The 22,868-nt window shown below is 43.9% G+C and overlaps 1 protein-coding gene across 4 annotated transcripts in view; it reads right to left on the bottom strand.

Moving 5' to 3' along the window:
- Nucleotides 1-275: 275 nt before the first annotated feature.
- The window catches only part of PAX8 (paired box 8), a 43,863-nt gene continuing 21,270 nt past the window's right edge, over nucleotides 276-22,868 (bottom strand). For 2 of the 4 annotated variants that reach the window (XM_077262673.1, XM_077262674.1), the window contains exons 7-12: nucleotides 18,173-18,298; nucleotides 16,516-16,691; nucleotides 13,852-13,972; nucleotides 8,269-8,367; nucleotides 4,716-4,802; nucleotides 276-3,255 (exon numbers count right to left, since the gene is read on the bottom strand). In XM_077262673.1, the coding sequence (XP_077118788.1) occupies nucleotides 3,179-3,255; nucleotides 4,716-4,802; nucleotides 8,269-8,367; nucleotides 13,852-13,972; nucleotides 16,516-16,691; nucleotides 18,173-18,298 (686 nt within the window). In that variant the 3' untranslated portion in view covers nucleotides 276-3,178. Of the gene's footprint in view, nucleotides 3,256-4,715; nucleotides 4,806-8,268; nucleotides 8,368-12,698; nucleotides 12,888-13,851; nucleotides 13,973-16,515; nucleotides 16,692-18,172; nucleotides 18,299-22,868 lie in introns of all 4 variants that reach the window. The other 2 variants (XM_077262671.1, XM_077262672.1) reach the window with 2 other exon arrangements.

Genomic DNA, 22,868 nt, shown 5'->3' with positions numbered 1-22,868 from the left:
TGGAGTGCCACCGTCCTTTATAGCATTGGATAAATGGGATGGTGTGGGACCACCATTGGTATTGTTGGCCTTTTTTGTTGTTGTTGCTGCTACAATTACAGGAAATCTGCACAGACTGACTGTCCAAACCAAGTGCAGGCGATTGGTGCACCATGGCGTAGCCAAACGTTTTAGTTCACCTTCCCACCTACTTGTTTTCCATTGATCTCCACTCTTCTCTGGTTCTATAAAGCCAGAGCTGTCAATCAAAGAAGAGGTGAGGGGTGGACATAAAGAGAAAACAAGTAGGTAGGAAGGGGCACTTAAATATTTGGCCACATCATAGAGCAACGAGCGACCGTACTTAGTTTGAACAGTCATTTTGTGCTGACAGGGTCTTTTTAAGCGGGTAAATTGTAATACTCCAATTCCCCAGTGGGGGCACTGCAGGGAAAAGCAGATTTTGCCACAAAGTACAGCTGATCGCTGGGGATCAGCTAGTTATCTTTTATTGTCATATGACCTAATAACTTTTATTGTGCACAGCAGAGACCCCCTTTTTTGGGAATATTATAGTTATTTTTTTTTCCCCACACCCTCTTGTATTCCCCTTTATCCATGAAGACCAGGAGCCATATTATTTCATCATGCTTATTTATTTAAAATATGTTATCTTACAAATATTTTCTGTACATTGTGTTTTATCTCTTTCCAATTATTTACAAACCGTTCCGGTGGAGAAAGTCCCTTAGGAGGAGCACCACCCCGTATATACCGTATATATATATTCCTGTGGTCCTCTGGGCGGATCCCAACGTTATTACACAGCGACAGAGAAATCACAGATTGTGCCCATCCCCAGGCTTGAGGTAAAAATGTCTACAGGTAGAAAACTATCCCTGTTTTTTTTTTGTTACTTTGTTGCTTTTTATACACATATATTCTAGATGTTTACATTTTTGGAAGCCAAAAATTATTTTTGGAATTTTAGATTATTTCCCATTCTGGATAATTTGCACCCGCACTGAGAAGACTTGGAAGTGCGTCCCATATAGGATATATAGAACTGCAATAAATCCGGGTTATTATAATAAACAACCAAGTGTAGGTGCAGTAAATTATCAATGGCGGTCGTCAGAATGACTGTAGCCTTCCCGCAGGCAGATTTCATACCTGTGCCTACAAATAGTACTTCGGCATTTTTATTAATTACGTTCACATGAAAACTCATTTTCCGGTTTACATATAGATAAAACCTACAGAATAAAAAGTTATAAAAAAACTTCAAATGTTTGTGTTTATTTCTAAAGTCACATTATGGCTGTAACCAACGCTGGGCTGGAGTCTCCTCGCACGGACGGCCCGCAGGTCTCCTCGCACGGACGGCCCGCAGGTCTCCTCGCACGGACGGCGCGCAGGTCTCCTCGCACGGACGGCGCGCAGGTCTCCTCGCACGGACGGCGCGCAGGTCTCCTCGCACGGACGGCCCGCAGGTCTCCTCGCACGGACGGCCCGCAGGTCTCCTCGCACGGACGGCCCGCAGGTCTCCTCGCACGGACGGCCCGCAGGTCTCCTCGCACGGACGGCCCGCAGGTCTCCTCGCACGGACGGCCCGCAGGTCTCCTCGCACGGACGGCCCGCAGGTCTCCTCGCACGGACGGCCCGCAGGTCTCGCACAAACCTGACAGCCTCATATACGCCTATGAGGTTGTTGAGTTTGGGTCGGTCAGTGAATCCCAGATGTAGGATGCAGCGGTAGGGAAATTAAAGGTCCGCTTAGACGAGCCAATTACAGCCCAGTAACGAGCGCCAATAAACTATGTATAAGTCATTTAGTGCTTGTTTATTGTTTAATCTGTATGCACAGGCTGACCAATACTGATGGGGACATAACGATTGTTCTATCTCCATACAGTATCATGTTATCGACAGAACATTTACACAGGGTGATGTGCTGCCGATAAATACTGATGGGAACGGAATGATTGTTCTCTCCCGTACAGTATCAGGTTGTCGACAGCTTGTTTACGCAGGGTGATGTGCTGCCGATAAATACTGATGGGAACAGCACGATTGTCCTATCCCCATACAGTATCATGTTATAGACAGCTTGTTTACACAGGGTGGTGTGCTGCCGATAAATACTGAAGGGAACGGAATGATTGTTCTCTCCCGTACAGTATCATGTTGTCGACAGCTTGTTTACGCAGGGTGATGTGCTGCTGATAACAATGATTTTTTATGCTAGCATAAATGATAGTCGCCTGACAAACGAGCGTGTTATTCGTTCATCAGGTGATCACCGGCACCTTTACACGGGCTGATAATTGCGTTCTTCCGATTCTTGACTCCTCCAAACACTCCTTAACTGGCCCACTGCATTACAGATGCTCGGCTCATGCTTTTCACAGATTCTAATAGCAACCAGTAGAATTGTGAGTGCAGCTCTGGAGTATGTGATTTATGTGCACATATGGCGGATATGCCATGAATTTTCCATTTGGGTTAGCGTGCAGTAAATCTGTGTACTACGGTACTGGCAAGACTCATTGGCACGACAAGAAAACATTTCTTAGTGGAAATTGAAACCCAATGTTGATTTTTAAATCCACATTTTCACTACAGATTGTGATGGGGAAATCCACAGCAAATCTGCAACAAAATCCATGACAGAATCTGCAGTGGATTACCTCTGCCATGTGTGACGTGTTATTTTTACTAACTGTGGATTCAATTTAGGAAATATCTTCTGTTTTTCCGGTACTGTGCTTCTCTACTATCTGGACCCCAAATCTCTCCTTCCCCCTGTGAGTATAAGACTACGCCAAATTATAATTTAGGATCAGCACAAAAAAGTCATGTAGATTACAGCTATATATGACGTCTGAATGGTGCTCAATGGTGGACGTAGGCAGGAACGCCGATGCTGCGCTCCATTTCATGGGTGCAGTACTTTATCCAGTGTCGGGAATAACTATTTTATTAAGAGAAAGTTGTAGCATGCCGTGTGGGCACGGGCCGGCTGTACGTCTGTCTTCTACGAAACGTCTGCAATTACACGAGTCTTCCCTGCATTGTCGTTACACATAATAAGGTATAGTCCATGTTGTTCGTGGCGTTGGCAGCACCGTAACAAGCCAAGCTGATCTCCTGGAGCCGGGTCATGGTGACGGTGCTGCAAGAATAGCATCTGGGGAAACTACAGGAGGTCATATGCCCCGGCGGTGGTCGGAGGTGGCGCAGTTCTTGCAGTGGAGCTGTAGTAGTAAGGAGAACCTGGGAAGTAAAAGGGATAATGTTAACCAGGGTCAATGATGGGACTAGTAAGTATGGGAAGTGAAAGTCGTCCATTCGGCACTCTAGGAAACACATGGTGCTCATGACGGGGGGGTGCCCCTGTGTGGGGATGGTGCTCATGTACGGGATGTGTCCCTGTGCATGGATGGTGCCCCTGTGCGGTGATGGTGCCCTAAATCATATGAAAAGACTGGCACTCCCTTCATACAAAAACTGAGTGCCTGTTTTTTCTTTTCAAATAAGTATGGAAAGTCCAGTCCTTATTATGCTAAGATATGAGCTGGCGTACACATTAATTTACTGCTTTTATCAACTATACTGTAGGTTATATCCATTAAATAGGTGAGAAAATGATATCTGCGGATGGCCCTGAGCTTAGAGGCTCAAGTGAATGCTCCGATCAAAAGCGCTTTCTTCTTGTCAAAACAACGGGCCCCATTATAAATCGATGGAGGCTGTCAGGTACCAGGGACATTGGTTGTACAACAGATCTTACAGAGCGTGGTGGCCTCTGTTACAGACATCAGCAGTGAGGACAGAGCCTGAGAAGAACGGATATTTATCAGATAAGCTACATTTTTAAAGGAATCTGTCAGCAGGATTGTGTTATGTAATCTGACAGCAGCATGTTGTAGAGACAGAGACTCTGATTCCAGTGATGTGTCCCTTAGTTTACTGGGTGCAGCAGTTGTGATAGTCAGGGTTTTCTCAGTTTTCTCTGCTGTAGATCTAGCAGAGCTCTGAATGCTGACCTGTATATAACCCCGCCCACACCACTTATTTGCACCTTTCTGTGTATAAAGTATAGTGACAGAAAGCAGCCAGTCAGTAGTGGGGGAGGGGTTGAACTAGGAGACACCTAGTCCTGTAGTGATAATCTCCTGATGATAAAACGCTGATTGTAGTGAAACGGCAAAGCACAGCCCAGTAACTGATAGATCGTTGGAATCAGGGTCATGCTGCTGTCAGATTACATAGCCAAACGCTACAGACGGATTCCATATAAATGAGTCTTCCTATGTGAGGCCTGCATAAAGTAGTGACAGACACCTTATAATACGGTGTATTTTTTTGTGAAAATTTACTCAATTTACAACGCACCGTGAGCCAGGATTGTTTGATATTCATGATCTCTAGGATAAGCCCACCCATCCCTGCTCTTCATCTGATGATTGACAGACGGAGAAAACTTGCAGAGAAAACTGCCAGTATGTAATGTATTGGTTATAATGTGCCGCTTCTTATATATAGCAGCCCCCCTGTGCCTGTTTCTGTCCCCGCAATTCCCAGTAAGCACCCAGTTCGACACCAGGAGAAGCGGTGCCAGCAGTCTCCTGCAGCAAGCGATGAAGATGTTGGGAGTGATTGTACCTGGCTTACACCGATGTCCTTTTTGTGAATGAGTGCGGAGAAAATCCTATTATGTTTAATGTACTCACTTAGGAGGCTGGAGCTGGGGAACCGCCAACTGTCTCCATATGCCGCATAGGCCCCATGGCTATAAGTATTACCGGAGTAATCGCTTCCTGCTGAGAAAACAAGAACTGTCAGGTCAGATGGAACAGGCGTAGTAACATCTCACCCAGAGCACCGCAGCCAACGTCGTCCTCATAGCCCCCTCCTGCACGCCGCGGACCGCCGCTGCCAGGGCGCTGGAAATTATTACCCCATACAGAAGGAAATGTGACCATACGTCTACAAAGATGGAGCACCTTGTCTCCCCCTCCATCTACAGACAGGCCAGGTGTATCCATAATCCCGAAATCAGATTTCTAATATATCCGCCATGTACCCTGCTAAACAGCCATCGCCATTTTATTAAATGACTGCATTAAACAAGACCTCACTAGATACAGGATGGGTCGGAGAAAGGGTGTACAGGATTCGGAAGACAAGGCGGCTTTCTTCTAGAAGCAGCGCCACACCTGTCCAATGGTTGTGCCTGGAATTGCAGCTCAGCTCTGTCGAAATGATGAATGAGACTAAGTTCTCGTTCAGACATCCAATTTTCTCGTACAAGCGCTATCCGTGTTTTTCACACCAGTCATGGTCTATGCGGCCACTCACATGTCCGATTCTTTCCTCGGAAAATTGCGAGGACATGTTCGATCTTGATCCAAGCGTCAGAGCAAAATCGACAATTCAAGTCTAAGGGTCCGTGAAAAAAATTGGGAGTGGGCTCGGATGACATCAGAGTTTGGTCCAATTTTCACGGACTGACAGAATGGGGAAGGTGGAGAAACTTTTTTTTTTTTCCTTTACGTACAAGAAAAACTGATGACACTCGGACCAAACTCTGATTAACGGTCTGACCAGAATAATCGGTTCCTTTTTTACGTTTGTGAGGAAAACAGACGTCTGAATGAGGCCTTTTATCTGCAAGGCCACACACGACCTGATGACAGGTGTAGCAACGGGTATTTTAATGTTAATTTTTTATGTATTTAAATCACAATTAATTTTACTTAATACAAAATCATTACGTACTAGACGTGTGAGGAGCTTTGTAAATGTGTGTAATCTTCAGATTCCTGCCGCCTGCTGGTTTCACAAAACTGTGTATCGTGGTCCAAGAATGGACTGTGATGTACGGACCGTCCCGGGTCTTCTGGCCTAAACCCAACAGCCTCAGGCCACGTTCACACATTCACTATTTGGTCACTATTTTACCTCAGTATTTGTAAGCCAAGAATCGTCCCACTTTTCAGGATGATTTTTTTATACTGTCGTGTGAACCTACCCCTAGGCTAAGTTTTCATGAATGCTGAACTTATCGGACCAGTCACTTAGCGGCTATCACTGGCTCCACGTACCGTGCAGGCGTTGCCACCTATTTCCATCTTAATTGGACCAGACGAGTGCATTCTGCAGTCTGTTAAGCCAAGGCCAAAGTTGGCCTTATCCTATATTTTGACGCATTGCGAAGAATTGCACCCGCTATGGTGCCGACCAGATAAAAATGGAAAGATCTGACTCCTCTTGTGTTGGCAGTGGCTCCGACATTGTCGGGACTCTCTCCAACCATAGTTGTCAGCACGGCTCACCTCATCTACAGCCATTGACATCCTAAAACTAGGTATATCGGGCTTAAATCTGTCCGTCACTGACTCTGTGACCATCTGCAGGTTAGATGAAAGGAGTAAATGAGTCACCGGTCCGACACTCTTCTCCCGCCATCCGGGGGGATGTTTTATATGGCCCGTAGCAGATAATTTGTCCTTTTTGTGCATGTATGGGCATGTAGATTACAGGCGGTTGGGAACAAATCCGTCTTTCGCGCACACAGTTAAAATATAACTGCTCTTTTTTATTTATCTTGACCAATCTCATTTCACGCTCCAGGAGAGGAAGGAGGGTGTGCACGCGGGTGTGGGGAGCCGGGGAGGGGGGTAGAAGTACTTTATATTTTTAACGCTGCATTAAGCGCGTCTCCGTGGTAACACAGTAACACGCTGGCTCAGCAGGTTCCGGAGATGTGAGCCGAGTGGGTGAGGGACCCGCGGTTCTGCATTTCTTTTCCATTTAAATCTACCTGCAAAGGTCACCGGGGGTCAAACCCCTCCAAAAACACATCTTCATTTATAAACTGCGCAGTGTCGGACAGGTCTACGCTTATGTTTTGTCCAAATGTCCCCATGGGAACGTATTCAGTGCTGGGAACTAATACAGTACTAGAAGACCAGAGGGATAAGATCCAAAATGAATTAAGCGTTTGGATCTGCCATAAATCCTACAATAACGACAATAGATGACGGATTGGGACAAGCGATGCACAAAATGCCACCATTAACATAGATGTTACCTCAGGTTTGCTACAGATCTGTTCTTTAACCCATTGAATGGACAGAAAAAACATCATTTAAGAACCTTTGAGGTCCAGGAGGGCCGAGACATCTTGTCTAAACTGCTCTTCTCCCGTCTTAGTGGTGACACTGACCACCATGTTTGACTTTTTTTATTTGCTTGATGTTTCATACATCCATCATTCATGGTCCAAGTACAGACTCCGACATTTGGATTGGATGCGGGCCTCCTGACCCCAAGTCAACAGCCTCATAATTGCCTATGAGGCTGTTGCGTATCGGTCAGGAAAACCGTGGTCGTTTCAGACATCGTAGTCCATAGTCCGTACTTAGACTATGAATGCCGGATGTGTGAAACCAACCTTACTGTAGGTTACAGGGGCCTAGTTCAATACAGGCAGTAGGGTCTTCCTAAATAGTATTATTAGGGTGAGCCCATGCAAACTGGCATTGCCGGGGATTATTCCGGGTTGATTATTAGATGGAAAATCCCCAGTAGAATACACTGAGAAATCCCATCAACAAAAATTGACATGCCGCGGATTTGAAAATGTCCACCACCTTTCACATCAATTTTTGTTGATGATTTATTCCAGATTTCTCCATTGTGTTGGAAAGTCAAGTCAAAATCCGTAACAAATCCTAATTGTTGCAGAATTTGCTTCAGATTACCCACTGCAGAATCTGCAAGTGAAGATTTCGAAAGCATTTTTCTTTTTTTTTGCAAAACCTATAGGAAAATCTGTAGCTACAAATTAGCAACAATTCCCTCATGTGACTGAAGTCATCGGGCCTCCTTGGCCTCATTCCCACGTCAGTGTTTAAACACGTACGTGAAAAAAATGGTGAGAAGTGGATGACGCACTCGGTGGAAGAGTGCGTCATCTGTGTGTCCGTGACCCATACACTTGTATTGGCCATTGTCATCCGTGGAGCCAAAAAAAAACGTCACCATAGATTAAAATGGACATGGAATGAGGCCTAAGACTTAGGGCCATATTACTATATAGTAAGTCTCATCCAAAGGGGATGGGATTTTGCAAAACCGTGCCCAAAAGTGGGCATTTTGGAATGAGACTTAAAAGTCATGAATTTTTTTCTTGCGAACGTTGATTACAATTATGTGTTACTCTAAAACCGAGCCCGATCCCTCATTAATAACTATAGTGAGCAGCGGGAGATTACATACCAGCAACCATTCCAGCAATTGCAGATGAGGCATAGTTTCCCTGCCCACTTGGTATGTGCGGAGGGTAACCCGGCAATGTGGATCCTACAACATCGCGCCCTGGTAAAGAATAGACAGTTATTAGTATGACATATTCCCCAATCGCTATGCCATTATGTAGAGATCGTGACGAGTGATAGCGATAGTGATGAGCGAACGTGCTCGGATAAAGTCCTATCCGAGCACCCTCGGGTGTTATCCGAGCATCTGGGAGTGCTTGTATATTATGTGCGAGTCTCTGCGGCTGCATGATTTGTGGATGTTAGACAGCCTGAAAACATGCGGGATTGCCTGTTTGTTAGACAACCACAACACGTGGGGATTCCACATCCACAAATCATGCAGCCGCAGGGACTCGAACATAATATACCAGCACTCCCAGATGCTTGGATAACACCCAAGCATGCTTGGATAAGACGTTATCTGAGCACGTTTGCTCATCGCTAAGATTCGCTAGGCCTTATGTTTGAAATCCATCATGGATCCCATAGCAACTACCCAGAGTCCTCCATTCCTGTGCAGGTTAGAAATGACCACATCTTTACTGAGGGTTCTGACATGATTGGTTAGACCCATTTCTGGAGCTTCTTGCCACTGCAGGAACTCTACCTATGCTCCTTTATACCCTATAACCTTACAGTTCACACTCTCCCCTGATGATTCCTTCATACGGAGGAAGAAATGTCAAGGGAGGGCTACAATCTTTTTTTGGGTACTATTAAGGCAGTATTATACTTGGGTACTAAGGAGCAACACATGGGGCACAACGACAGGGTATAATATTAGGTCCCTGTTACATTCCGCTCCTGCAATCCAGCTTGGACGATATTGGTTCATCATGACACAGTGGTGAGATCAAACCTTTTTATATAAGCATTGATTTACTGAGCACTTGCACTTTATATTACAATTATTGATGGTCATTGTATGTGTTCTTTTTATTCTAGGTTCTTTTAATTATAGATTATTATTAATTATCATTAACAGATATATTTTATATTATAATACATTCATTGAGCGATCCTTGTAGATCTGTCCTATCATATCGGATCCTTGCTGTTTTTCTCCACAATGTCTATCTGATCTAATACTGGAGATGCCACGAGTGCTGAGGTGAGAAGAGGCTGCTCACACTGCTGTCTATCTGATCTAATACTGGAGATACCACGAGGGTGAAGGTAAGAAGAGGCTGCTCACACTGCTGTCTATCTGATCTAATACTGGAGATACCACGAGGGTGAAGGTAAGAAGAGGCTGCTCACACTGCTGTCCTCTCTATCTGATCTAATACTGGAGATACCAGGGGTGCTGAGGTAAGAAGAGGCTGCTCACACTGCTGTCCTCCCTGTCTATCTCATCTAATACTGGAGATACCACGAGGGCGAAGGTAAGAAGAGGCTGCTCACACTGCTGTCCACAATGTCTATCTGATCTAATACTGGAGATACCAGGGGTACTGAGGTAAGAAGAGGCTGCTCACACTGCTGTCCACAATGTCTATCTGATCTAATACTGGAGATACCAGGGGTGCGGAGGTTAGAATAGGCTGCTGACACTGCTGTCCACAATGTCTAGCTGATCTAATACTGGAGATACCAGGGGTGCGGAGGTTAGAATAGGCTGCTGACACTGCTGCCCACACTATCTTTATGATATAACACTGGAAATACAAGGGGTGCTCTGGTAAGATGACCCTGCTCACATTGCTATCCACCCTCTCTATATGATCCAATACTGGCAATACCAGGGATACTGAGGCAAGAAGATGATGCTTACAGTGCTGTCCACCTTGTCTGTCTGATCTAATACTGGAGATATGCTGAGATGCTAAGAGGCTGCGCACACTGCTGTTTAGCCTCTCTTTTTGATCTAATACTGGAGTTACCAGAAGTACTGAGGTAAGAAGAGGCTGCTCACACTGCTGTCCACCCTCTTTTTCAGACAGAGTGGGCAAAATAAGTATTTGATACACTACCGATTTCTCAAGCTTTCCCACCTACAAAGAATGGAGATGTCTGTAATTTTTATCGTAGGTACACTTCAACTGTAAGAGACAGATTGTTAAAAAAAAATCCATAAAATCACATTGTATGATTTTTTTACATAATTCTTTTGCATTTTATTGCATGAAATAAGTATTTGATATAATAGAAAAACAACTTAAACAGGTTGTCCACAACTAGGACAACCCCTTCTTGATCAAAATATTTGGCCCCCATAAAATAATAAAGCCTATACTCACCTGCTGTGTCGGCGCTGTTCCCACACTTGGCAGTCACTCTCCCCGGGGCTTTTGAGCGGTGTTGTGTGCTGGCGTCACTGTCCCCGCTTTCGGATAAGTCAATCATGAAGAGAAAGTCTGGGCTGAAGCTGATCCCGGACTTCCTCTTCATGTTCAATTTGTCCGAGGATGGGGGCAGTGATGCCAGCGCTAATTGAACACCGATGTCACAACACCACGGGAGAGTGACTGCGAACACCGTGGGAAGGGCGCCAGCACAGGAGGTGAGTGTAAGCTTTATTATTTTATGGGGGTCAAGCGAGGGGTATGACAAAAAGTTGTTTAAATAATGGACAACTTCTTTAATATTTGGTACAGAAACCTGTGTTTGCAATTACAGAGGTCAGACATTTTCTGTAGTTCTTGACTAAGTTTGCATACACTGCTGCAGGGATTTTGGCCCATTCCTCCATACAGATCTTCTCCAGATCTTTCAAGTTTCGGGCGGTCACTGGGCAACATTGAGCTCCCTTCAAAGATTTTCTATTGGGTTTAAATCTGGAGACTCGCTAGGCCTCTCCAGGACCGTGAAATGCTTCTTATGAAGCCACTCCTTAGTTGCCCTGGCTGTGTGTTTTGTGAAGAACCAACCACGATCCATCTTCGATGCTCTTACTGAGGAAAAGAGGTTGTTGGCCAAAATCTTGCGATACATGACCTAATCTTCCATTCAATATGGTGCAGTTGTGCTGTCCCCTTTGGAGAAAAGCACCTCCAAATTATGATGTTTCCCCCACCATGCTACACTATTAGGACGGTGTTCTTGGGGTTGTATTCATCCTTCTTCTTCCTCCAAACACGGCGAGTGGACTCGATACCAAAAAGTTCTATTTTGGTCTCATTTGACCACATGACCTTCTCCTATGCCTCCTCTGGATCATCCAGATGGTCATTGGCAAACTTCAAACGGGCTTGAACATGTGCTCGTGTGAGCAGGGGGACCTTGCGTGCCCTGCAGGATTTTAATCCATGACAGTGTATTGCGTTACTAACAGTAATGTTTGAGACTGTGGTCCCAGCTCTCTTCAGGTCATTGACCAGGTCCTACCGTGTAGTTCTGGGCTGATTCCTAACCTTTCTCAGAATCATCCTTACCCCATGAGACAAGATCTTGCATGGAGCCCCAGACGGAGGAAAATTGTGAGTCACCTTGTGTTTCTTCCGTTTTCAAATAATTGTGCCAACAGTTGTTGCCTTCTCACCAAGCTGTTTGTCTATTGTCCTGTTGCTCATCTTAGCCTTGTACAGGTCTACAATTTTGTGCCTGGTGTCTTTAGATGACCGCTCTTTGATATTGGCCATGGTTGGGAGGTTGGAGTGTGATTGATTGTGTGGACAGGTGTCTTTTATACAGGTACCGAGTTCAAACAGGTGCAATTAATACAGGTAATGAGTGCAGAGTAGGAGGGCTTCTTAAAGAAAAACTAACAGATCTGTGAAAGACAGAATTTTTGCTGGTTGGTCGGTGATCAAATACCTATTTCATGCAATAAAAGGCAAATTATGTAAAAATCATACAATGTGATTTTCTGGTTTTTATTTTTAGATTCTGTGTTTCACAAGTGAAGTGTACGTACGATTAAAATTACAGACCTCTCCATTTTTTGTAGGTGGGAAAACTTGCAAAATTGGCAGCATATCAAATATTTATTTTCCCCACTATATAATACTGCAGGGGTGCTTTTGTAAGAATACACTGTTAAGTTGGCAGTACATGGTATTGATTATCTCCAGGTCACAGCAGTTGAGGCTCCTACTGCACATGCTCACTAGCACTCTTCCTATCATTCTAGTATGATGACGCCCATTTATAACAGTGATTATCTCTTTATTCAAAACTGTTGTGATTTAGTAATTAAAGGTATTTAAGAATTTATTCATAAAATAAGGACCTCTTCTTTTTTTTTTTACATTTTTATCTATTCCCAGAAAACCCATTAAAGATGTTTGTTGGACATGTTGAATTCACATGATGCATTAGAGCAGGGTTATATATATATATATTTTATAGAAAAAAAATATTATACAAGGTTGTATAACTTCATTATTACACTTTATTTATATAAAACCAGGCGACATTACTCCCCGGGTCGGACACCCATGATCGTACCTGTGACCGTCTGACTGGTGAACTGTCCGTACACAGAGGACGCATGAGAAAATGCACTGAAAGCTGGAGCAGCAGCTGCTGATCCGATCGGCTGCAGGTCCAGGAACGTGGGACTATACAGCGATGGCGGGGTGGAGCTGGCGCTAGAGCTATCTGAGATCTCTTGCTTAATGGCGAAAGATGAGAGTTCTACAATGGAGCAATGAAATGGAGGCGTTACAATGAATAAGACATGGTACATGAGGGAATAAAGTGATGTGGTGTGGTGGATTGTCACAGGCCGATGACGTGTGTGAAATTGACATGATGACAAAGTTTGGTCTATGGAAACAGAATATTGCCGATGGTACTGTCATGTTTATAATGGCATCCAAGGCTGGACTGGCCATCTGGCAATTCTGGCTAATGCCAGGTGGGCTGGTCCAGTCGTGGGCCGCATTGTCTGCTATGCTGCTAACAGTATCAGCGTCCTCATGGTGCAGTTAAGATGGAGCATCGGGGGGGGGGAGGAACAACATTGGCCTATGCGCTTTCAAATGCCAGGACTCCCAGTCCGTCCCTGATGACATCCATGGGATTAACAAGTGGCAGCCTGGGGAATAACGATTATCCCTGATGATAAGCAAATCACCTCGAACCCCCCGGCAATCAGACATAAGGCCTTATTCGTAACACACAGGAACACACATTTGTGACTCTATCAGACGTTCCGTTTGAACCCCCTAAAAAAGGGGGACAGCCGTGCCCCTGTTGAAGCCCTTTACTATGAGGAGGCAGACTGAATCACTTTGTACTTTCTGGGAGTGTTCTTTTTTTATACGGACATATAAGCGTAGTCAATAACACTTTTGGGTCCGAATTTCAGATAGAACAACCCCCGACGGAGTCACAAACGTGTTGCCCGAATATGAGGTGAACAGGACCTAACTCTGCAGTGCCCCCACAGGCGGAAAAGAAGAATTACACAGCTCCCATTGAAATCAATGATCAGTATAAGATCTGGTTCCTCCAGAGTTTGAGCAAAACTTTGATGTAACTCTTTGATGTGGCTACTAATGGGGGTCCTAAACTGGCTAACCCTTCTATAAAATGCCTTCAAGTTTAGAAATTTTAGTAAAAATTTTGCCCAGATTGTATCAATTTTTCAGCTTACCTGACAAAGCAGAGTAGCCCTGATGTGCGGAGAGATTTCTACCTAGAGCAGCATTGGACGCGGTCAGCGCAGATTTCCCCTCGTCCATTGCATTATTTAGCAGCGGTAGTGGATACAGGGCCTGAAATCAAAGGACAGAAAATTAGTGACCTTTTTATATAAAATCAGAATCCTGCCTATAAAGGCTTACAATTCGAGACGAGTGATTCTCCTAAAATTAGTTTTGGGTAGAATCTCTCGATTTTAACCAGCTGATCTTATACGGTCCTAGTAAAATCGGCCCTAATTGAAAGTGCCCAGAAAAGACATTTATTATCTCTGAGGTCTCTTCAGATACCAAAGCATTATAAATGCAGGGAAGGGGTTAAAAGAAATAAACATTATATACTGACCCGTTTAGGCCGTCTTTACCTGTCCCGACGCCGCCTTTGCTCTCCAGGCCTAGGACAGATCAGTATATCGTGCTCATTGCTTTTAAACCCCTTTCCAGCCCTCAAAAGACAGAAAAATGGCAGCCAACGGGATTCTTGCAAATCATATCCAAAAATTTTCAGATTTGCCAGAATCTCCAATTTTTTTTATTTTAAATAAAAGAATATTCACAGAAACCGGAGGACTTAAAGGGAATCTGTCAGCTCAAATTGGCGGGCTATGTAAATGCCCTGTGTTCGGTCAGATGGGCGTTGTGTTTCGTCTTCTTTTCTCCACCCCATCCTTCCCCGCTGTCCGCAATATTTTCGGGAATTTGAGTAGGTGTCCTCCATAGCAATGCAATCTTGCCTCGCGCATGCGCAGTATGCTTTGACCAACTGCGGGCAAAGCCGAAAAGCATTACTGCGCATGCGCCGGCGCACTATGTCCAGGAACACAGCTAAATACTTCCAGGACATAGTGCGCATGTGCAGTAATGCTTTTCGGCTTTGCCCGCAGTTGGTCAAAGCATACTGCGCGTGCGCGAGGCAAGATTGCATTGCGCACGCGCGAACTATGGACGACACCTACTCAAATTCCTGAAAATATTGCGGACAGCGGGGAAGGATGGGGTGGAGGAAAGAAGACGAAACACCGCCCATCCGACCGAATACAGGGCATTTACATAGCCCGCCAATTTGAGGTGACAGATTCCCTTTAAGACAAAATTACTATACGGATTGGTGACAGTATGGATGTAAAATAGTAAGTGTGGTTGTAACATGATATCGATCTAAGAAATATCTGTAGATCGCCTGATACATATGTGTACGAAAAATACTGTGCAAAAGTTTTAGGCAGGTGTGGAAAAAATGTGACAAAGTAAGAATGCTTTCAAAAATCGAAGTGTTAATACTTTAATTTTTGTCAATTAAAGGGAACCTATCATGATGCCCAAATAGTGGCTAGCATGAGTCGCAGCTTGGCTGCATGTGTGCCAGATATACTGTTCTCTGAGATGCTAGCATAGTCCAGCTACACCCCCGGCCAGCTATTCCCAGTGCCGCTGCAGGTGATTGACAGGTCTTTCCTTTGCATGTCCATACCTGTCAATCACCGGCAGCAGCACTGGGAATAGCTGGCCGGGGGTGTAGCTGGACTAGTCTCATCTCTGGCTATACTTACTGGACAGATCTTCAAGGTATATTTTCTCTGACACTAAGAATCATTTCAGAGCATAATATACCTAGCTGCCATCATGTAGCCAGGCTGCGATTCATCCTGCCTCTGGTTTGGGCAGCATAAATTCGCCTGACAACTTCCCTTTAACAAAATAGAAAGTGATTGAACAAAAGAGAAATTTAAATCAAATCAATATTTGGTGTGACCGCACTTTGCCTTTAAGGCAGCATTAAATCCTCAATTCTTCTAGGTATATTTGTACTTGTACACAGTTTTTGAAGAAACTCAGCAGGGAGATTGTTCCAAACATCTTGGAGAACTAACCACAGATCTTGTGTTTATGTCACTTGTGCAAATCCTTCTGTCTCTTCTTGTAATCCCAGACTTTGTCTTGTAATCCCAGACTTTGTCTTGTATGACCTCTGACATGAAACTGTCTTCCACAACCTCACCTTTTTACTCACCCACTTTTAAGCCTCCTACTTTGTTGTTTCTGTTTCAGTTAATGACTATGCTTCAACCTACATATGAAAATGATGATCATTATCACCTGCTTGGTAAAATTGGTTACTCATACACCTGACCTAGAGAAATTGATGCTGCTTTGATGGTAAAGAATGGTCACATAAAATACCGATTTGATTTAGATTCCTCTTTCATTCATTTACTTTGGAATTTTGTTAATTAATAAAAAATAAAACTATGAACACTTCTATTTTTTAAAGCATTCTTTACTTTGCAGCATTTTTTCCACACCGGCCTAAAATGATTAAATAGAACTGTATGTATCAATGCTCTATACATTTTACCAGGGTGCTACTATGTACATATACAGGCTCGGACTGGCCCACGGGAGAACAGGAGAATCTTCAGGTGGGCCTCTCTGAAGAAGTGCAGAAAAAAGTATCAGCTTTTCATTCATTAAGCAAGATAACCAAATTAATATTACACAGAAGCAAAAGTAAATCTGTTTACTAGGGTCAGGGTCATGTAGCTAAACAATGGGCCCCAAGATTCTGGGCCTTTGCCGATCCAGTGTGATACTGCACATATAATGTATACACTACTCACTTGTTCAGCTTTGCTGTGACTGGCGGAGGGGTAAGATTCAGGAAAGTGTTGCCTCTGGAATGGGCACTCCAGTCCATCGAGTGGGTGCTGGATATAGGCTTCTGTCCGCATCTGCTTCCGGCTCAGACCGCCGCTGCCCTGAGAGTCTATGCTGAGCCTGCAGCTGTCCTGATCACCTGGGAAAACCAACAAGGAGTTAATGCTATTATTGCACTGGCACCTATATTTTATTCTTTTATATATATTTACATTGTCTAGTTTTTGTGTTTTTCACCTGTCTTTCATTTGTGCCCAATTCTTCGTTTAATTTGCGCCTTTTTTTTTTTTAAGTCTGATTTTGTTCACCTTTTTTATTCATTGATGTCGATGGAGCCTGGGGTTCCCTAAATGCTTTTGTCACATACATCATTTGTGACTTTTTAAAAAGTTTGGTGCAAATATACTCTAGTCACCCATGTAGTGGTTTTATATATAAAATATATATATATATATATATATATATATATATATATATATATATATATATATATATATATATATATATATACGGTATATATATTTTTTTTTAAATAAAGATTGCACCAGCGATATTTGTGTGCAATTTTTGTGCCATTTTACCAAAAGTGAGACTTTTTGTGCTAAGGTCAGAGACAAAAATAAAGACTATTTTTTTTACTTTGTGTCAAATTCATGAACCGTTTGCACCATTTTGAAAAATATAACACAATAGACAGCAAATTCCATACCCTAAAAGTGTATAACCCCCCTGCAAATGATGAATTGGGGACAAGAAGTTGCTATAGTGGTAAAAATACTTTTTAATTCCCCTCTTTATTATTGTTTATAATTCCATTGCAAATAGTCTTGATTATGATTGCAAATATTTTGTGTATACAGCTCCCATGCAAACCTATGTGTGCTTTTTGCCGCAGTGTAAATTGACATTCTGTTTTTGAAGGGAACCTGTCACTTGATTCATGCTACCTAAACCATGTCCAGCATGAATTAGTTCATGATTGCAGCCAGGTATGTTTTGCTCTGAAACTGTCTGGCGTCTCACAGAAAATATAGTTAGAAGATCCGGTTTTTGCCAGCGCTGCTCCATGTGATTGACAGATCTATTTCATATGTTTACTTAGACCTGTCGATCACCTGGAAGATTCGGGGAGAAGTTGGGGTTGGAGTCATTAGTCTCGTCTCCGGCCATGGTCTCCGGCCAGATCTTTTAACCAGGCTTGGACTGGCACGTCGGGTAACAGGAGAATCCCCTGGTGGGCCTCCCACATGAGCAAATAATTGCAACATCTCATCATTCATTTAACAAATTACCCAATTCAATATATAGAAGCATAAGCAAGTTTTATGAAGAACGAGGGTCGACTAATATTGCATACAGCTGAACAGTAGGCCCCCAGTGTCTTTGTTACTGGTGGACCCCTGGCACTCCAGTCCGACACTGCATCTACCTATATTTTGTCAGAAATGCCGGAGCGTTTCAGAGAGAAGTCTACTTGGCTGCAGTCGTACTGCCCCATTATGCCAGTGGTTTGGGCAGCTTGAATCAAGCGCCAGGTTCCCTTTAATATATGTTAGTGACGATGGCGCACAGTCTTGTGGAATACGCAGTCTCCCGGACACGGCAGGGGATTCTACTCACTGTCATCTAGTTTTCGTTTGCCATCTGTAGACGGATGAGAGATTCCTAACAGACCATTGATGGAGTAAGTGGATCCAAGAGAGTCCGAGTGTGGAGACTCGGGAGGTGTCACTGCTGAGCTTGGAACTAGGAGAAAAATACTCAAGATTATCCATCAATTTGGCTCCTCATTAGTAGATATTAACCAATTATATTTACTAAGACCAATATTTGGAATGTTTTGTCATCAGCTTCAGGATACAGTGTGTTATTGCTTAAAGGGAATCTGCCAGCAGGTTTTACTATATAATCTGAGAGCAACATAATGTAGATGCAGAGACCCTGATTCCAGCCAGGGATGTGTCACTTGCTTGGCAGCTTGCTGTAGTATCAATACAATTAGTGTTTTATCAGCAGGAGATTATCATTGCAGGACTAGGTATTTCGTGCAGATCAGTCAAGCTAATCTTTGCAACCACGCCCCCCCCCCCACACATACACACTGATTGGCCGATTGCTGACAATACACAGGAAGCTGCCAATCAGGGGTGTGGGCGGGGTTATACACAGCTCAGCATTCTGACCACTGCTCATCTACAGCAGAAAAAACAGGGATTATATCAAAACTGCACCAAGCAGCCCAGTAAGTGACACATCGCTGGAATCAGGATCTCTTCCTCTACATCATTTTGCTCTACGATTACAAAGCAAAAACCTGGCGACAGATTCCCTTTAAGTAAAGAGACCATTTCCTTCCTTATTACTCTCCCAGTACATTCTTGACTACCTTATGCCACCACTAGAGGGCGATCTATTTATTGCTTCTATTGACTTCTCCGAATCCACGTAGAGACTGGCCCTTATAAGATTTTATGAAAATGCAGAATACTATAGATTTGTTCACACCAAGGGTGTACTATTGTGCATTTTTCACATCAAAAATCCTGAGGCTGACTCTTGTTTTTCCATTGTGGGCATGCAGCTAATTTGCAGTTTGCGCTGCTGTCCCCAATCCCCAATGCAATAGGGCGAATGCTTGCTTTTCCATACTGTGTCTGCAGGAAAAAAGTAACATGCTATATAATGATACACCTGATCTTTTTCCAGGGCGGCATGCATGTGGTAGGTTTGCAGAAATCCTATTTACATGCATGGGATGCAAATTTCACACAGATTGAGGCACAGAATTCAATCCAAAATTTACATGAGCTAATCATGTGAACTTACCAAGATATTATATTATAATTTATAATACAAAGTAAGTCGTAGTCCCCTTAACATGACCCTGACCACTGGACTATTCTTATATGCTGAATCAGTAAAGCAAAGTTTTCCCATGTGCCACAACTCATTGTGAAGTCCCAATCTGTGGCTTTACACAGGACTGCAGATAAGGCATGGCACTGAGATATCAAGGGCAAAAAAAAAGACAGTAATACCAAATCCAGATCTGCTACATCTGTTGATTAAAGATAATAAATGGAGACATACTAGCCTTTGAAGACTTCATGGACCCAATTTAGGACCCTCCGGAGGTCTCCACTGCAGTGGTCAGATAATTAGGAGAGCGCAACATCGGATGTTTCTCCAATGAAACGCTCTTCAGCCCCCATGACTGCTGCAGGCAATTACAGGCTGAGGCTATGTGCAAACGATGCGGATTTAGTGTGGATCCGCAGCGTTTTTTTCTGCGCAGAAACGCTGCAGATCCGCAAAGTGATTTACAGTACAATCTAAATCTATAGGCGAAAAAAATGCTGTGCTAATGGTGCGGAAAATTCCGCATGAAGAACGCTGCGGATCAAAAGAAGGAGCAGGTCACTTCTTTTGTGCGGATCTGCAGCGTTTCTGCACCCTTCCATTATAGAAATCCGCAGGGGTAAAAAACGCATGAAATCCGCAACAAAAACCCACAAAATCCGCATAAAAAACGCATCAAATCAGCAACAAAATCCGCAACAAAAACGCACAAAATCCGCATAAAAAAAAAAACGCGTCAAATCTGCACCTGCGTTTTCTGCCAGGAGATGCGGATTTTGTGCAGAAAATTCTGCACCCCAATCTGCAACGTGAAGGTGGCAGAAAACCTCCAGGAACATTCGAAGACCTAAGGAGTGGCTTGAGCTGGATCCACAGTGGCGCTGGAAGATGAGTATGCTGTTTACTGCTAGACAATCCCTTTCAGAACACAGACCTCACCGTTATAAAATTCTTGTAAACTCTTTAAAGAAGGTCTGTCACTTGCTATAAATATAAAGTTGGGTAAATGCTGCTGTTTTCCAGAATCTGTTGCTGTTTTTCATTTGTTCCTGCTCCTCTTCGCCGCTGAGTAGAGATGAGCGAACCCGAACTTAAAAGTTCATGGTTCATTCCAGTTAGTGTCCGGAGCTTAACGACGAACATGGACTTCTCCCGGAAGTCCCTTGCAATGTACAGAGTACCGGGGGAAGTCCGGGAGGAGAGAGACGGAATTTTCCAGCTCAAAAGTTCGGGTTCCCATTCTTTTCAATGGGGTTCTGGTTCAAGTTCGGGTGCAGTTCTGGTTCCCGAACCAAACTTTGGAATAAAGTTTAGGTTGGGTATCAGAATCCAAACTTCCCCAAGTCCACTAATCCTTATTCCTGAGATATGGCCCCTCTTCTCTGTAAATAAATATTTTTTAGCCAACTGGGTATGGTTATCAGCTCTACCTTCTACTAGATTTATATACCAGGAAGAGGGGCCATCTCATATCACTTCTCCCCTATGCCTCAAAACTACTGGAGCAAAATGTCCATTTTGAACTGTCCTCCCACGTCTCCTCCTGCTCCCTCTTTGACTGGTTACAATCTGGCTTCTGACCGTACTATTCCACTGAAACTGCCCTAACTAAAGTCACCAATGACCTACTGACTGCCAAATCCAAGCGATGCTACTCTGTCCTCCTCCTCCTGGACCTGTCCTCTGCCTTTGACACAGTGGACCATTCCCTATTACTACGGACCCTCTCATCTCTTGGCATCACTGACTTGGCCCTATCTTGGATCTCGTCATACCTAACAGACCGGACATTCAGCATCTTCCCCTCACACACCACCTCCTCACCTCGCCCCCTATCTGTCAGAGTCCTGCAAGGTTCAGTCTTAGGTCTCCTACACTTCTCCATCTACATCTTCGGCCTGAGACAGCTCATAGAGTTGACGCTGATCTCTCATTCAAACCACGTATCCAATCCTTTTCCACCTCCTGCTGACTCCAGCTCAGAAATATCTCCCAGATCCGCTCATTCCTCAACCAAGAATCTACAAAACACAAGTCCATGCCCTCATCATCTCCCGCCTCGATTACTGCAACCTCCTGCTCTGTGGCCTCCCCTCTAATACTCTTGCACCCCTCCAATTTATCCTAAACTTCGCTGCCCGACTAATCCACCTGTGCCCCCGCTATTCCCCGGCCTCTCCTCTCTGTTAATCCCTTCACTAGCTCCGCATTGCCCAGAGACTCCAGTTCAAAACTCTAACCATGACCAAGACATACAAAGCCATCCACAACCTGTCTCTTCCGTACATCTGTGACCTCGTCTCCTGGTACTTACCTGCACGCAACCTCTGATCCTCACAAGATCTCCTTCTCTACTCCCCTCTTATCTCCTCTTCCCACAATTGCATCCAAGATTTCTCTCACACATCACCCATACTCTGGAACTCTCTACCCCAACACATCAGACTCTCACCTACCATCGAAACCTTCAAAAGGAACCTGAAGACCTACCTCTTCAAGCAACCCTACAACCTGCAGTAACCACCGATCAACCAAACCGCTGCACGACCAGCTCTATCCTCACCTACTGTATCCTCACCCATCCCTTGTAGATTGTAATCTCTCACGGGCAGGGTCCTCTCTCCTCCTGTACCAGTCGGTGACTCATTTTGTTAAAGATTATTATAATTTGTTTTTGTTATGTATACCGCTTTTCATATGTAAAGCACTATTGAATAAATGGTGCTATAATAATAAATAATAATCTCAGGATTGGAGAGGCACAGGAACAAATCATAAACAACCCTGGATTCAGTACAACAGCGGCATTTACTCCATTTTATATTTTTGTCAAGTGATGGGCCCTCTTTAAACCATAAGACACTACAACTCCCAACATCATCAATATAGAATATTTTGGATTATTTTTTTTTTATAAATGCTAACAATGAGCGTTAGGCTATGATCACACTAGCAGTATTTGGTCAGTATTTCACATCAGTATTTGTAAGCCAAAACCAGAAGTGGATGAAAAATGTAGAAGTGGTGACGTGTCTCTATTACTTTTCCTCTGACTGTTACACTTCTGATTTTGGCTTACAAATACTAAGGTAAAATACTGACTAAATACTGATAGTGTGACTGCAGCCTTAGGGTAAGTATAGGATGCGTTTTTCCCATTTTCCTTGCAGTGGCACTGTCACGGTCTTACCGCAACAGAGAGGAGCCAGAAGACCACAGCGTCTGATTTCCCGCACTCCTGCACTGACTAGAAGCACCACACCATCATATTACATGGTGCAGGTTTCTGCTAGCAGTGCAGGGGTTGAAATGTTCAGTTGATACCTTCTAATAGCTTTCCAGGGTTGATGGTCTCAGCTGTTCAGTGTTGGTCACTCCCCTCTACTATATATGCTTGCCTCTAACTATCATGGATGCCAGTGTTAGTTTCATGCTGCCTGGACTGGAGGAGTTGGTT

The sequence above is a fragment of the Ranitomeya variabilis genome, chromosome 5 (assembly GCF_051348905.1).
Source record: "Ranitomeya variabilis isolate aRanVar5 chromosome 5, aRanVar5.hap1, whole genome shotgun sequence".
Taxonomy (NCBI): domain Eukaryota; kingdom Metazoa; phylum Chordata; class Amphibia; order Anura; family Dendrobatidae; genus Ranitomeya; species Ranitomeya variabilis.
This window is presented reverse-complemented; position numbering and strand designations above follow the sequence as displayed.